The 16,734-nt window shown below is 32.0% G+C and overlaps 1 protein-coding gene and 1 pseudogene across 1 annotated transcript; both read left to right on the top strand.

Moving 5' to 3' along the window:
• The first annotated feature begins 2,638 nt into the window (after positions 1-2,638).
• On the top strand, positions 2,639-7,283 carry LOC25484523 (uncharacterized). Its single transcript, XM_013613368.2, has 2 exons — positions 2,639-3,010; positions 6,573-7,283. The coding sequence occupies exons 1-2, from the start codon at positions 2,843-2,845 to the stop codon at positions 7,116-7,118; spliced, it is 714 nt and encodes a 237-aa protein (XP_013468822.1). The 5' UTR covers positions 2,639-2,842; the 3' UTR covers positions 7,119-7,283.
• Positions 7,284-10,250: 2,967 nt separating this feature from the next.
• On the top strand, positions 10,251-13,166 carry LOC25484524 (heat shock cognate 70 kDa protein-like; annotated as a pseudogene).
• Positions 13,167-16,734: the final 3,568 nt, after the last annotated feature.

A 16,734-nucleotide genomic window follows, 5' to 3' on the forward strand; every position in this document is an offset into this window, starting at 1 on the left:
TTTTTTTATGTTATTCATAGTGGTGTTTGAAACCCTAACTGAACAAGTACACCTTCTCATAAAAAAAGGTTTATAATATTTATAGATGACCATTCAAGAGTATGTTGGGCGGACTTATTAAAGGGGGAGTATGATGTTTGTCGGGTTGTAAAAGATTATTTTTTAAAATGGTGCAAAATCAATTTCATACAAATTTTTAAGTTTTTAGGAGTTAAGATGGCAAGTAATGTTTAAACGCAATGTGGGGGTGATTATTTATTTTTCTTTTCTAGTTAAAATAGAATTGTGCATCATAGTTCATGTCCTAATAGGCTATAAGAAAATGTTTGTTATGTTACATTCTTTGAAAACTTTTTTTTGATGATATTCATCTTTAGGGAGAACCGAAAGGATGGCTCATTTCAAATAAAGAACATGGTTTTGTATTTTTTGTTTTAAATAACTTTCTCTTGCCTATATTACAAAATTCTAAGATTCGTACTACTACACCAACATAAAATGGCCATGATTCATTGCTTGGATCTACCACTGCTATGATTAAAGAACTTGATGAATCCGGCCAACATTTTCTGATGAAGAAAATAATGACAAACTTGAAAACAATAATAACGATGGACTAATTGAAATGCCGTAAATTGATGAATCATCTAAAGATAGCAAGTTCCAAGTAGGACACGAGATTTGGAAAGGAAAGTTTTTTTTTTTTTTTAGGAAGAACCAAGAATAAGACAATGAATCCACATTTCAACATTGCCATGAATCTGAACCAGAGAATAATCAAACTCTTAAGGAAAGGAAATGTAAGTCTATCCTGACATAGATGATCCCATAGCCGTCAGTTGATTTAATGGATTTTATGTCGTTAACCAAAGATGGAGACATATACGTAAAGGATATACGAAGTTATATTTGAAGCATACGAATTATACAATCGATTAAGAGGAACCATTGGATGAGAAGTTATTTAAGTTTGATGCCAACACAACTTTCTCTAACTTGTCTGAACTTACTTTGAAATCTTGATACTAAACCAATTTTACAAACCTTAATTTAGAATTTCTGTGAATTTAAGAATGTACGAAACTAAGTGTGGTCTCTATGTTTCAATACAATATATTTTTGGTACACTTTGCAGAATTAATGTAGAATAAGGCCTTGTAATCTTTAAATGTGGTTCGTTGATCCTAGGTAGTATTATGATCTTATTTACACCTAAAAATATTATCATGTTAGCCAAACTAAATAAATAGGTGATTGAGTAATCAGGCGAGAAGGCCCTTCCATCGAGTGAAGTATATGCGATGTTAGAGAAGTCTAGCAAGACAGTTGATTTTTTTTCTTTCAAGGTCACTAACTCAGAATATGGGTCGTTAAAGACGCAAAGCTGAGTCACAAGCATAATGAGACTGGACAATGACACATTACCCATAATCATTGCTCTTAGTGGCAATAACATTTATGAGGAATGAGGGAAGAGACACGATTTGTAGTGGATCTGTGCACAAAGGGACCTTGTTAACGTATCATGCCGAGGAGAGGAAGTTGAAATCGAACTTGGGGCGCCACGATCCTACTACCAAAGAAGTTATCACACAACACCCTAAAAAATTATCCAAATAGGAGTTACATAGTGTTTGCCACATTGTTTGACTAATATGCAACAATACACTATAAATACATTGTTCATACATTGTAAATAACTCATCTTATCAATCAAACAAGCTTTTTTGCAAATTTATCCTTTTATCTTTATATTGTTATTCACGCATTTTTTAGTGTAGCTGAAAACTTGAAAACAATTGTACCTAATATTCCACCTGAAAGTTGGGGAACCCACAACTAAGGGACATGATTCTCTCCTCAGTCGACCACAACTGATTTCAGCTTCCATAAACTCACACAATTATTTGTAGCTTTCTTGCACAACGTCAAACACTTCCTGAGCTTCAAAGCTAGCGCCTTCATTAGGGCACACCAACGTTCTCAGTTCTTTCCCTCAAAAATTGATAAATTTGAAGGGAAATTAGCAATCCCATTCATGACTCCGTGAAAGGATTTCTCTATTTTACACTCACACTCATGTTTGTCATAGTAGAATTTCTCACTAATCCATTATGCTAACCATAATCAAAACCCTAGTTGTCGATGCCAATTTGTTAGTGCATCAATCACTATACTTGCTCTAAATGAAAGTGCCTCAACTTTCATTTTAATTTCTTTGATCCTTTTCTTATATATTTATATATATATCGTTCTCTTACTTTTTATCTTCTACAACTTAATTACATACATTTAAAAATAAAAAACCAAACAACACCTTATTTCCCATCAAAATTTTGATTTCCAAAATATCATTACTCATTAAATAAGATTCTCTCTCTTAAAAATACTGAATAATTTATATCCTTAAATTAACAACATCAACTTGAGCTTTCCATAATACTAGTGCTTAACCACGGTGATTATGTAGTTGCCAGCAAATTTTGCCATTTCATAGTTCCACTTACATCCATTATTATCCCAATACCTAAGCATTCAAATATTTAAATCACATGTGCAAAATAAAATAAAATAATAAATGCGTAGTACGTATGTATATATTGATCAAATAAAGATTCATTTTATAGATCATGCCTACTATAGTAGCTAGTATATAAAATTTCACCCCACTCACGTAGTTTTCTTTTCCTTTATAAACGCAACATCATAGTCCAAAATTGTTCAAATTAAAACGTTGTATTCTTTGTGAGAAAGAATCACCAAAGGTTCCCTGCAAAGAGAGGAAGTACTGAAATTAAACTAGCATACACAACATAGTTTCCATAGCTTTAAATTCATTGAGATGGAATGGAGGAAATATTATTTGGATGCTTTGCTAGTACCCTTAGGATTTATGGTAATAATTAGTTATCATGTTTGGTTATGGCATAAGGTTCGAACTCAACCTTCTTCCACCATAATTGGAATCAATACTCATGGAAGACGTTCCTGGGTACCTTCCATGCTTAAGGTACGTATACTCTTTTTCTTATCCTAAAAAAATTAACAAAATTAAAATATATTTTAATATGATTTTGACATATGATATGCGTGAAACTACGTATTGATATCATATGCATGATCACCAAATGATTTTTATGATCTTATAATACCTACTATATAATCTTGCATGTTTTAGCTACAAAGATTATGTCATGTGTTTATGTACAATTCTAAACGATTGGTGAAAGATTATCATAATATTTCAATTGCAAAATAATAAGGAGTGCCTTCATACTCGGAGTACAGGAGTTATCAAGTTAGGTTGCTAAAGCATAATTACTTTGTTTTATAACATATTAAAAATATTGAATTTTGTTGATCCAATGTTGAATATATCGTCATATCATATTAATGATCAGATTAGCACACAAACTTTTATATAAATTAGTAGCTATGTAATCCTATAGTAGGCATTTACTTGTGTATTTAAAAAACGTATATACCTTCTACTTCAAGTTATTTGATAATCATATAGTTTTGATTTTTTCTGCAATATTATAGAGTTAATTTATTCAATAAAAACTTTTAATTTTTTTTGACAAAATAAAAACTCTTGATTAGAGTTTGGATTTTTGAAATTTAATAGTTATCGTAGTAAAGTTAAATTGAGTAATTATGCTCAATTTTTGTTTGTTAAACCAACGTATCTCCGCATGCAATTGCAAAAAGTTCTCTCATAACATATTTTTTTCCGCATGCATTGACTAGGAATGGAATCATTGACCAAATGATTGAGAAACTCAAACATCTATAACTTATGTCATACCAATTGGTACTCCTTCCGTTTCACAATATATGTCGCTTTTGGAGAATAATTTTGTTTCACTTTACTTGTCACTTTCAAGTTTCGATGCAACATTAATTATTGGTTTACCGATAATACCCTTACATATTCATTATAGAGAGAGAAATAATAGAATGAAATAATAAATTAGTAAGGTTATTATAGAAAAAACACAGAATTTCATAAAAAATAGAAAAATTTATTTGATTTCTTGGTATGTGTAATTTCCTAAAAAAACGACAAGTATTGTGAAACGGATGGAGTAACTTTTTGACTAACTTGATCCCTCAAAATTGTATGATTATATTGTTCGAAGACCCGTTAACCAAGGGAGGATCCACCCCCAGCTAGGTGCCCAGGCTCAGCTCCAACTTTCTTTGTAGCAGGCCCAATCAAGTATCTTTCATGCGGATTGTTGTGGAATTTCCGTAGGAAACACATTTCCTGCAGATTTTGCCAAGGATTTAAGTTCTCAGGTGAGGTAATACCTTAGGATTTTAGGATCCGCAAGAAAGATATATCTGTAGGAAATGTGAAATTATTCGTGGGAAGGAAGTAACGTTTTGTGATAAATTTTTTGCCCAGACTCTATAAAATTCCTGGCTCCGTCACTGCTGTTAACTAATGACAATATAAAGTCTCATTTAGATATATCAATTTATATATGTAAGTGGGGATCTCTATGAAGAATGCGAGTGGGGAGTACTTTCAGCCCTATTGAGATCCCTAGTCTTATTGAAATTTCTTCCTTAACTTTTTTTTTGTTGGTCAAGTAGCCTAGTGACCGGAGCTCACACATTTTAAATGTGAAAAAGTGGAGTGTCCGGAGTTCAAACCACGGCCCCTCACGGAGAATCTTCCTTAACTTTTTTTAATCGGTCAAAATCAATCAATATTGTTAGTTATGTTATATATACCCGTACTTCTTTTTATTGATTAACCGTAATGAGAGTTATTAACTTCTAATAGACATTTTTTGAACTTTATTGGCATTTTAAATATATTTTCTTATGATAATATTGATTTTAATAGATTGTTAAATTCTCAAGCGATCGTGTTTCTTATTTAATACTCCTAGTATAATGAAGTTATACCCCAATATATAAGTGTTTCTCGAGTCTTCTGGTTTAATTATTTTGAAAGAAAACAATATATTTGGTTTTTGATAGAGAAAAATAATAATTGATTTGATTCGCATTATTCCGAATCACTTCATATCTTTCGAATTGTTTTTCAATTCTAAAGTTCCAAAAACTATATACTTAATTATTTAGTTGAAGAATATTTTACCGTGAGTTATATATATAGATCCAGTCATGAGCAAGCCACCAATTCAAAGAGAAAATAAACACTACGAATATATTTTAAACACACTTAAATTACTTCAGATTTCAGAATCAACCGGGTTGAAAATGTAAAGTGCAATTAACAAAAAATAATCAAAGCATTAATATTTTTTTTAAGCAGAAATAATCCCACATGGAAGATATTGCTCTAGCTAAATGGATTTCAGGGCCCCTACTTTTGGTATGATCGATGTTTATCAATTTGGAATCTTGAAATTACATACATACAAAATTGAATATTTGAGAGAATCTTTATACAATTGGTTGGTGTAGGTTTTGAAATTCTTTAATGCAAATGCAGGGTCTTTTTGCAAAATATGGCCCATCACTTTCTCATAAAAGTGGATTAGTAAATCAAATCCATAGGAAAAAAGTGGGTTGACGTCTGCATTTTGTTTTCGTGGTCCTAAGTTGATTTATAAATTGCAATCTTAGTAAAAGGAAATGTGACATATTCATGTTTCTGGCCACAATCCATGATGGTTTGTCTTTACATTAAGTGGAGAATGCTTTTCCAAGAGTTGATTAAATAATTTCAAGGCGTGTGTTTGAGATCAAAGCGTATATAGATACTTTAATTGTAAAAAATTATTTTGGTGTGCCCATTTTTATCTATTTTTTAATAAAAGAGGCTAAGCCCCACATATCATCTTTAGTGTTTAATGATATCTAGTAATAACGAATCGTTTAAAAGAATTTAAGTTTGAATGAATGAATGTTAACTATTATGATCGTATCATTTATCTGTTTTTATTTATCTTTTGATGCAACTTGAATTTACCTTTTTTTGAAGAAACTAAATTAGTCCACCTAAATTGGAACCAGAGATAATTGAATCTGAGACCTTCAGGAGGAACACACTTTTAGGTCTCAAGTCAATACCACTAAGCCAACTCAAGTGGGTTTAACTTGAATTTACTTTAACCCTTGACCTTAAAACCAAATAGTCATACTTTACAATGGTTATTCATAATTAACAACATATTCATACTTTACAACATAGAGTTAGAGTTAAAAGATTAAATGGTTAAAATGAAAAATATGTTTTGATTTAGAAGCTTTAGAACATTATGTTATAAATTAATTTTTTGAAATACATATATATTCATTTAAGAATTCGGTATCTCTTAATAAATATATTTTTTCATGTGCCCATGTTTTGAATAAAGTTTTGATCACATTTCTTTTGAGAGTTTAGTTGGTATTAATATTATAGTTCAATTTTCTTTGTAGAAAGTTGTTAAATAGTTATTAGTGTTACTTTAACTAATACAAATATTCCTCCTTTATCATATGTAGTGGTTGTAAACTTGTAATGTACCTAACTTAATTTATATTCCATATACAAACCATGCAAAGGTAGATTCAACAAAATCAACATTTCATTTTGTTCATCACAGGACATTGAAAAGAAGAACATCCTAGCAGTTCAAACACTACGTAACCTAATAATGGGATCAACACTTATGGCAACTACATCCATTCTTCTCTCAGCTGGTTTGGCAGCAGTGATAAGCAGCACATACAGTGTGAAGAAGCCTCTCAATGATTCCATTTATGGAGCTCATAGTGAATTTATGGTAGCCCTAAAATATGTCACACTCCTAACTATATTCTTATTCTCATTTTTCTGTCACACATTGTCCATTAGGTTTTTCAACCAAGTAAGCATCCTCATTTGCACACCACAAGATGTCTTGTCCTATGCTGTCATCACACCTGAATATTTGTCTGAGCTTTTGGACAAAGGAATTGTTTTGAGCACTGTTGGAAATAGACTTTTCTATTCTGCATTTCCTCTTTTGCTTTGGATCTTTGGACCTGTCTTGGTTTTCTTGTGTTCTGTTGCTATGATTCCAGTGCTTTATAACTTAGACTTTGTTTGTGGAAATGGAAAGCAACATATAGTGAAGATTAATGACAAAGGAGGAGACAATTATGTTTGATGTTTAGAGATAATTAGAGGTTTAATTATCAAGGCCCCTTGAATTATATGGTATTTTTTCAATATAGGTCATTGAAAAAAAAATGTAATCTTATCTCTGAACTTTTAAATAATTTGTAATTAAGTCTTTTATGAACTTTTAAATCATTTCTTATTAGAGATCCAATTACAAATTATTTTGAAAATTCAAGGATCAATGAAAAACTCTTTAGGGTAGGGACTTTTTTAAAATTATTAACAAGTTTAGGAACTTAGGTACAAATCTTTATTTTCATTTATCAAGCTATTTAAATTTATTCAAAGAGTTCAAAAACCTCAATAATAATTAAACCTTAGATATACTATAACATCAAATAGATAGAAAATATATGTGTGTACGTATGTAATTAGATTTGCATCATCTACTACTTCAAGTTGTAAAGGTGTTTGTGTTTTACTCACACAAGTTATTCATGAATCATGAACTAGCTTTTCTGTCGTGGCTTTGATTGTGATTACCATATTCATTAACCTTTTATCCTATATCCTAATTAGTGGAGGCTTTTCATTGTTTGAACAAATTAGGCATACTATTAAAGATAATTATCTTCGAACAGGCCACACCTAGCGTGTATAATTATGACTAAATATCTAAATAGTCTATGAAATTGGACATTTGTATTAATATAGTCATTTGCTTTATAAATATTTTAAGGTAAATGTTAACTTGTGCCCTTAAGACACAAGTTTAGAAGTCAAATGTAGAAATTTATTTTTGAAAATTGTGCATTCAATGTCTTGAAAGGTTGAAAACTTATATTTTCAATACAAAAGTTATGTTTTAATTCTTTTTTTAAAACCTTAACTTGTGCCCTAACATGACCCATATTTTAAATAGTCCTTTGTCATTGTTTTTTTTCTTTTTTGAAGGAAGTCATTTGTCATTGTTAGTCTCTATTTTTAATTCAAGAGTCATATTTGAACACCTATAATTTCCTAATACCCGATCAACATACTATTTTCTTTTTATTCCTCTTTTCATCACATCATCAAAATATCACATCTATCATATCACTTTCTCTTTTTGATGTTTTGGTGTTCCGTATATATGCGGCATCTTGTTGTATTTTTTCCCTACTTTCCACGAGTTTTTTGTGGGTCTTGCATATACTCGTCAAGAATAAAATTTGCCATTTTAAAAAAAAAAAGTCACGATTGTTATGAAAATCTGGGCAATAATACAAAGATTTTGATTATATAATCTAAAATATCTATAAAATGATTTGAATTATAAAATCCGAACAAATAAAATTTTAGAAAAGAAATAAGGCCGCAGAGAAGTAGTAGTAAATTTTTTTATTATTGCACTAAAAAAATAGCATACCTTGTTGGAAAATAGTTTCAGCAATTTGTATTGGAAGATGAAACGGTGAAGATGAAACTAATTGGGATGATTTCAGCAATTTGTATTGTTTTTCTCAATCAAAAGTTTAGGACCAAATTGCTGTACGGTTCATTATAAAATGAATGTTTATATTTTTTTTTTAAAGAAAAATCATTTTTTTTTATTAAACCTCATATACTGTTTGTTGGATAAAAAGATCTAGTAATTCGTAGTTCGGTCGGTTGGTAAGTAAAGAATGAAAAAAAAAAAAATTTTTTAGAAAGACCCATAATTGCATTAAATATTGATACTAATAGGGTGTACATACGATGTTGAAATCAAGGGGAGATATGAGAATCAACCTTCAGAAATTATTGCCAGTTATAATTCGTGATAATTACACAACATTAATGCAAATGATTGAATATGATCAAATAAAAATAATTAATGTGTCCTTAAAAAAAAAACAATTAATGTTTATAAGCCAAATGACATGACACGTGTACTTTAAAAATTATGCAAGTCATTTTGTATATTATAGAGATAGAGAAAGAGATTCCATTTTGTTGTTAACTTTTGATGACTTTAATAGTATGCAAGTAATTCATTAAAATGTGATTGGTTGGTAATTATTGGTTTATACTCCCTCCGTCCCGTAATAATACAACGATTCAGATTATAAAATGGTTTGAATTATAGAATCTGAACAAATAATATTTGATGTTTTACGTCTTGTAATATAGATCATTTTCGGTTTTTCCCACTGTAAAATTATTTTTTTAATTTACCCCTTTGCAAAATGTTTTTGTTTTGGAATACTCCCTAACATGTCATTCAAAAACCAATATTTTTTTATTTTTATATTTTGCAAAATTTTTCGATTTTGAATGACCTATTAGGGGGTATTCCAAAACTAAAACATTTTACAGGGTAAACAAAAAAAATAATTTTACAAGAGCAAAACTGAAAATGACTTATATTACAAGAGGGTAAAACACTCTTAACCCTTTAGAAAAAATAAAATAAGACATGCATGATGAAAAAGTAATAGTAAATTTTTGGCTTAAATATGTATTTCATCCTTGCAATTAGGGGTCGTTTAAAAATTGGTCCATGTAATCGCTAATCTTGGCAATTTACCCTTGCAATGTTTAATCATTTAAAATTTCGTCATTTGACCAACTTAATCACTGCCACGTCACTAATTCGATGACGTGGCAATCACTACCACACATGAAATTCCAATTTTGCCCTTAAGAAGAGGACAAAATATTGAAGAAAGAATTGGAAAACCAGGGGTAAAATTGGAATTTCATGTATGACAGTGATTGTCACGTCATCAAATTAGTGACATGGCAGTGATTAAGTGGGGAGAGGGACAAAATTTTAAATGATTAAACATTGCAAGGGTAAATTGCCAAGATTAGCGATTACATGGACCAATTTTTAAACAACCCCTAATTGCAAGGATGAAATACATATTTAAGCCTAAATTTTTTATTAATGCACTTAAAAAAATAGCATGCCTTGTTGGGAAATAGTTTCAGCAATATAATTTGTATTGGAAGATGAAACGGTGGAGAATTCGGAATTCATTATGCACTCTTCATTATATGACTAGGACTTCCAATTGTAAATGAAAAGGTGACGCTTGCGTATTCTTTTTGCAGTTACACATTGATGAAAGGTTTATATTTTTCTTTCATAACACCATGTAAGCTTTAGGGTTTAGAGTTCATACTTGAGTTTACTCTAAGCTTTTGAAAGATCATGGCGAAAAAATGTGAAGGACGTGCTGTGGGAATAGACCTTGGCACAACCTACTCATGTGTTGCAGTATGGCAGGAACAACACAGTAGAGTAGAGATTATTGACAATGACCAAGGTAACACAACCACACCTTCTTTTGTTGCTTTTACTCATGATCAAAGATTGATCGGTAATGCTGCTAAGAATCAAACTGCTACCAACCCACAGAACACTGTTTTTGGTAATTTCATTTCATTTCTTTACTTATTTAAATCTATGAAGCACATACACTAACAAACAGACACGAATACGACACTCACATGTCGACATATGTTGTGTCGTGTTAGCGTTGGACACAAACACATGTACATTCTCGATTAGAAGTGTCGGTGCTGCTATAATGCTTTAAATATGTACTATTGAGAAGACCACTAAAATAGTCTTTGACATTGTTTTACTTTTCAATTTAATTCTTGACAATATGAATGTTTTAAATCAATCCCTAATTCGGTAAAACATTTCCTTTTTTCATCTTTATGTGAATGTCCGACTAAATATGTTGTTACTTGATAATGTGTCTTTTAAGTGACTAAGTATGGTGTTGATCGATAATGTTTCTGTAAGTGTACTGTTAGAAGTCCTGATTATGGACATTTAAAAAAAAAAAATTACTTGAATATGTATAACATTTAAGTTAGTCACTCTGTAAAACTCCATGAGTTGACATCGTCCCAGATGTGGACATGGTCGTTAAACCAAGTCAGCAGTTGGGACTTCGTCAACGCACTCACATAGTACAAGGACTAACTTGAGTAACATTTTATAGATTTGAGTTTTTTTATTTGGAATTTCTGTGATGTCAAATACTAATTTGAGACTTATTCACAAAGTCAGGGATCAATTTAGTGGTACACTCGTTCTACATTCTTCATTATGTGACTAGGACTTCCGACTGAAACTTAACGGACACATCATCTAATAAAACACGTTTCGTCACAAACGTTCACAAACAAATGAATATGAGAAACCTTTTACATAGTCGGGGATTAATATAAAATATTCATATTCTCTAATCTCTAGGACTAAATTGATAGTGTATCTCAAAGTCAAGAACTATTTTAGTGGTTTACTATTTTTTTAACTCAAACAAACAATATTTACTATTATTGCCGCATTGCTATGTTTGTTGAACAAATGATAGATCAAAAATAATTATTAATATCCTTTTTCAGATGCTAAGAGGTTAATTGGCAGAAAATTTAGTGATCCTGATGTTCAAACAGATATGATGTTATGGCCATTCAAAGTTATTGCTGGTGTTAATGACAAGCCAATGATTTCCCTTAAGTATAAGGGTCAGGAGAAGCACCTATGTGCTGAGGAAATCTCATCTATGATCCTTTCAAAGATGCGGGATACTGCAGAGGAATATTTGGAATCACCAATTAAGAATGCAGTTATCACCGTGCCTGCTTATTTTAATGATTCTCAGCGAAAAGCTACTGTGGATGCTGGTACTATTGCTGGCCTTAATGTTTTGCAAATAATCAATGAACCCACTGCTGCAGCTATTGCATATGGACTTGACAAGAGAGCTGACTTTGTGGAAGAAGGAAATATTTTCGTCTTTGACCTTGGTGGTGGGACTTTTGATGTGTCTCTCCTTACAATTAAGGATAATGTCTTTGAAGTTAAGGCCACTTCTGGTAACACTCACCTCGGACGAGAGGACTTTGATAATAGAATGGCGAACCACTTTGCAAAGGAGTTCAAGAGGAAGCATAATAAGGATATTAGTGGAAACCCTAGAGCTTTGAGGAGGTTGAGAACTGCGTGCGAGAATGCAAAGAGGACACTCTTTTGTCGCTACTGTTGAAATAGATTCTTTATATGAGGTAATTGACTTCCATTCGTCAATCACTCGTGCCAAGTTTGAGGAAATCAATATGGACTTCTTTAAAGATTAATGCATGAGGATTGTTGTGAGTTGTCTTGTTGATGCTAAGATGGACACGAGTAGTGTGCATGATGCTGTCCTTGTCGGGGGCTCTTCTAGGATTCCCAAAGTGCAGCAGCTATTGCGGGACTTTTTCAATGGTAAGGATCTATGCAATAGCATCAACCCTGATGAGGCTGTCGCTTATGTCGCAGCTGTGCAAGCTGCTTTGTTGAGTAAAGGCTTTAACAATGTTCCAAACTTGGTGCTGCGAGATGTTACACCATTGTCACTAGGTTCGATGATAGAAGATGATGTCTTGGTTGTGGTGATTCCGAGGAACACTTCCATTCCTGTTAGGAAGACAAAAGTATTTTGTACTGTTGAGGATAAACAATCCTTTGTTCTTATTGATGTTTACGAGGGTGAAAGAACAAGAGCGAGTGACAATCATTTTCTATGGTCTTTTATTCTTGACAACTTACCCCGTAGATGTAGGGGCCTTCCTTTCAATGTATGCTTTAATATTGATAAAAATGGCATCCTAACTGTTTCTGCTAAGGAAAAACGGTCTGGTACTAAGAATAAGATTACAATAACCAATGACAAAGGAAGGTTGTCGACAAAAGAAATTGAAGAAATGATTCGAGAAGCTGAGGATTACCGTGTTGAAGATAAGAAATTCTTAAGGAAGGCCGAGTTAATGAATGAATTGGTTGACTGCGTTAACAGAATGAGAAATGATTTGAAACACTCATCGGAAGAAAACGAGAAGATCAATTCTTTAATTACAATAGCCACAAATTTTCTTGATGAGGATGACCCACAGATTGAAATAGATATTCTTGAAGATACTCTAAAGAAGATTCAGAGTATGTTTGAGCACATTATAGGCAAGACTGTCTAGTTTCCTATTATCTTTTTTTTTTCTTTCTCAGTTAAGACTTTAATAATTGTGTTGCAGTTCTGTGCGTGATGAACACAAACCTTTATTATGATAACATCGCAGTTAAAATTTGATAAAATTAATGTTACCTTTCTTCTAGTTAAAGTCAAGCGATGTTTATTGCATTGTCAATAATATATAGGCTGCATTATTATGATAGCTGCTATTGAAGTTGCTTTTCATTTTGATTCTTCGGCTGTACTCTTTCTCATAGTCGTAGTCACATTGTGGTACCGAAAACTAGTGGATTGAAGGAAAAGGTTGCAGTGCGGTCGAAGATTCCCATTTGATTGGTTGGTATGGTATAGCTTTGTGATGCTGAAAGATTATAAGCTTGCATTTCAGTTCTTTAGGGTTAACTCTGACAAAAAGCTTGTTTTTTTTTTTTTTTGAATCGGCATATTTCATTAAAGAAGCCTGGCACAAGAAGTGCAAAAGGCAGATGAATACAAGAAGGCAAGACATTGCCAAACTAAAATACCTTAAACAATAGGCGCAAACAGACAGCAGAAAGACCAAACAGCTGCTACAACTCAACAAGAGCACAGCACAGCCGCTGGAACATAACCAGAAAAAACCTCCTAAAGCGCAGAAAAATAACTGGCAGCGCAGCACACTGTCAAGCAGCCTAAAAAACCCACTCGGACCCTGTCAAAACACCAATCAGTGCCTCCGAATCAAACATTCCCGAGGGTTCCAACACCACTCATAGTAGAGGCAAGAGGCAATCCGAAGTCTGCTTAAAGTCCAGCACCAAGTCAATGCCTTAACCTCTTCCACCACCTCACCTACATCCTTGCAATTTGCTCTAAGCTACCAGCAATATTGTTCACTGTTTGCAGCGTCTTCAATTTTGAATCTTCCTATTCTATATATAAATAATATATTGCTTCTTAGCTACAGCAGTATGGTAAGAAGGTCAGTGATACAATAATCTGGTTGTGTACTTTCAGAACTGAGGTGTTAGATATTTGTGTAAACTGGATGCTTCCTTTGCACTTGCCATGTTAAGATGTAGAATTGGACCATGGCGTGATAACAGTCATATTTTAAGTTTATACCGAAAATTGTAGAATAGTTATGTTGCTAAAAAAAGAGAGTAAATACCAAATCTGGAAACTAGTACGAACTTAGTCCCTCATTTTATCGATTTTTGAGAATATAGTCTCTCATTTATATCAAAATATTGATGAAGTAGTCCATCCATTAGTTCTACTCTATTAAGTGGTGACATACATGTCTCGCTTAGCAAACATTAAGGACTAAATCGACAAGAAGCTAGGTTTTTAAGCAAAATTTTGTATCTGGGAGTTCATGTAGTATAAGATAAACTATGTGTGTTCGTTCGTTGTATAACTAATATTCTGAAGAAGATAAGAAAGCTTTCAAGAAAGTGAGTGGAAAAAGGCTAAATAGTTGTAACTATGTTCTAGAAATGGAAAGGAAGGATGCCAAAGAATTCTGTATTTGCTGCCAATGACTAAATTCAAATTCAGACGATTCTTTTACGAAAGAGGAGGATCACAGTTTCATCAATTTTTGTTGCTTTGGGTGGAGATCTTTAGAAACTAAGTGTTGTTTAGCTTATCTTGGACGTCAAGATTCCTGTACAACTCATCATCCTCTTTCTCTCCAGATGCCTGATGACTGCAGGTAAAGCAAATAGTTGCTGATGATATGATCTGACCCCAGCAGAAGCAAATGTTCTAAAATCCCTTAGAACAAAATATAGTTCCTCTTCCAATGTGGGAGTCACTCTTTACTCAGTATGTTTTTAACCATGAACTCGATCTTAAGTTGAGTGCTATCTATAATTATGAAACTATATCATGTTAAAATGTTGCAATGTTTACATGCTAAGATATTTATGTAACAGCTCTATTGGAAAAGAAGAAAAAACAATCAATATTATATTTTAGTTTTCCTTAAGTTTATTAACCATTGGATATTTACTGAGCTCAAATTAGGAGGAACTCTTCAGGTGAATCAAGTCGGCAAAGATAACAGTCCCTTCGGGGACATCCGATAAAATTGGAATGATACAGAGTCGGCAAAGATAACATAATCAATTTGTTGCATGAAGATACACTAATAAGATCCTTGTTTTTTTTTTTTTTGAAGAAGATAATTTAGCTTTTTTTATTTGCATATACTAGATCTTAATTAATTTTATTGTTGAAAACCAAATGAGATATTCCATTTCGTATTCTAAATTTCTATACCCCACTTAAAATCTTTTGAAAGAGTTAATGTTTAGCTATCAATTTAGCCATATTTGATAGCATAAGTTAAAGATAAGAAAATTTGGCTAGAAATATGCAACCCATATAATTACTTGATATGCTATTGCCATGCATCCCATTTTCACATATTTTTCCCTATAAACAACATATTAATCTGAATTAAGACAAGACAAAAACACCGAAAGCATGAAATGTGACAAGAGTGAGTACTGTGTCTGTGTCATCCAATATACATACATAAGGAGAGCTGCAAAAGGTATGGTCCAATGTTAAGGTGATAATTAATTAACGTATGCAACGCCGACATAAAACTTTTTTGGAGCACTATAAAATTAAAGCATGAAAGCAATTGGGGGCATAAAGATATGTATGGATGATCTGATCAGTCAACAAACGGGTACTAGAATACACATGCAATCCATATCATGGATTTTCTTAACAAAAGGACTAAAAACCAGCATTATGGGTCCCTCATGTTTTCATTATCATCAAGATCAGAAATTGCTTGGCTCATAATCTCCTATGCTAGATTGAGACTAATTGTAGACATAGTTTAGTTACTGGATTATTGTAAAAGATTAAGGGTATATATTATGGGTATAAATCAGTTTTATTTTGACATCTAATTTTACCACTAGGTTCATACAAAAGTTAATATTTCAATCTCACCAAAAAAAAGTTACATCAGGAGATCCAAATACTTTATGATAGTATATCATTCTGAAGCCCCAGATAACCTTACTAAGTGAAGGTGATGAAACATATTTATATATTTCATTGTCAAGTGACCTTGGCAATGTGGGACTTGATCCCAACTTCAATAATTATAATAGTCAAGTGACCTTGCTAATGTGAGACTCAAATCCAACTTCAATATAATTATAATAGTGAATTTTCATTTGATACATGTCTATAGTTGATTTAGAGTGTGTCCCTTTAAACTCTTATATACAATAATAGGAATGTTTAATTAAATCCCCATAAGCCACTAATTTTACTTACATATATCGCACTATAAACAAATTTTCTAGCTTTTGCAAGAATGCTTCAAAATATATGTCTGTCAATTATACTCGAAAAATGTTAGTCTAAAACAAGTAACATTAGAATAATGCTTTCTAAAAAGTTAATTTAATTTGTTGCTAACAGGTGATCCTCTTTGGGATAAAGCAGAAAATAATGAAGAAGCTAAAGTTCAAGAAATAATTATGATCTGAAAATGAAATCAAAAGGAAACATCGTGTCATAAACTTTATCCATAAATAATAATATGATTAATTAATCCCCTAAAGCCTAATTATAGAAAAGAACACTATGTTGCATATAGTGTCCGACATAGATGTCATACTTGGCCATTAAAAATTAAATGCGCATCACTAT

Source organism: Medicago truncatula, chromosome 1 (assembly GCF_003473485.1).
Source record: "Medicago truncatula cultivar Jemalong A17 chromosome 1, MtrunA17r5.0-ANR, whole genome shotgun sequence".
Classification (NCBI taxonomy): Eukaryota; Viridiplantae; Streptophyta; class Magnoliopsida; order Fabales; family Fabaceae; genus Medicago; species Medicago truncatula.

Excerpts from the sequence above, each read along its gene's own strand:
- LOC25484523 (XM_013613368.2), top strand. The coding sequence starts at position 2,843 with ATGGAATGGAGGAAATATTATTTGGATGCTTTGCTAGTACCCTTAGGA. Across the intron at positions 3,011-6,572 it reads GGGTACCTTCCATGCTTAAG|GACATTGAAAAGAAGAACAT; the intron begins GTACGTATACTC and ends TGTTCATCACAG.